The following is a 563-nucleotide window of genomic DNA, read 5'->3' as shown; positions in this document are numbered from 1 at the left end:
GAGGGCGGCGGCGGCGGCAGCAGCAGCAGGTGCGGGGCGGCTGCCGCACTGGCCGCCCGGCTGCGCAGCTGCTCGTTTTGCTTCTCCAGCTTGCGCACCAGCTCCTGCAGCTTCTTCACCTCAAGCTCGGCGTTCACCACCGGCCCGGAGCCCGCGCCGGAGCCCGTCCCCGGCGAGGCGCATTTCACCTGCTCCGCCATCATCGCGGGAGCCCCGAGCGCCGCGGCGAGGAGGCTTCGCGGGCCCAGCTCGCGCCGCCTACCAGCATCAGCACCAGGGCCCAGCCTCGGGCCGAGGCAACGGCAGCCGAGCAGCTCTGCACCGGGCTCTGCTTTAGCGGCTCCGGGTTTTAGCCGCGGCCCCCGGGGCGGGGCGGGGCGCGAGGGGCGGAGCCTGCGGTGATGGCTGTGTCGAGGGGGCGGGACCTACGGTAGGGACCCGCCCTGGGCATCCGCCTGCATCCACGCCACCTAACCTCAGGTGCCTGATTGGACCTGACCTGAACTTCCCGCCGCTCGCACTTCCTCCGTCTTCAGACGAGAGAGCCCCCACTTCGGGTCAGA

At 72.3% G+C, this 563-nt stretch overlaps 1 protein-coding gene across 2 annotated transcripts in view; it reads right to left on the bottom strand.

Annotated features, from left to right (window-relative positions):
- Positions 1-336, bottom strand: part of Slain1 (SLAIN motif family member 1) — a 46,175-nt gene extending 45,839 nt beyond the window's left edge. Inside the window, exon 1 of one of the 2 annotated variants that reach the window (XM_026788373.1) lies at positions 1-336. In XM_026788373.1, the coding sequence (XP_026644174.1) occupies positions 1-203 (203 nt within the window). In that variant the 5' untranslated portion in view covers positions 204-336. The other variant, XM_005365375.2, reaches the window with a different exon arrangement.
- Positions 337-563: the final 227 nt, after the last annotated feature.

Source organism: Microtus ochrogaster, unplaced genomic scaffold, assembly GCF_000317375.1.
Source record: "Microtus ochrogaster isolate Prairie Vole_2 unplaced genomic scaffold, MicOch1.0 UNK2, whole genome shotgun sequence".
Lineage (NCBI taxonomy): Eukaryota > Metazoa > Chordata > Mammalia > Rodentia > Cricetidae > Microtus > Microtus ochrogaster.
Note: the sequence above shows the minus strand (reverse complement) of the source record. Positions and strands in the feature narration are given on the sequence as shown.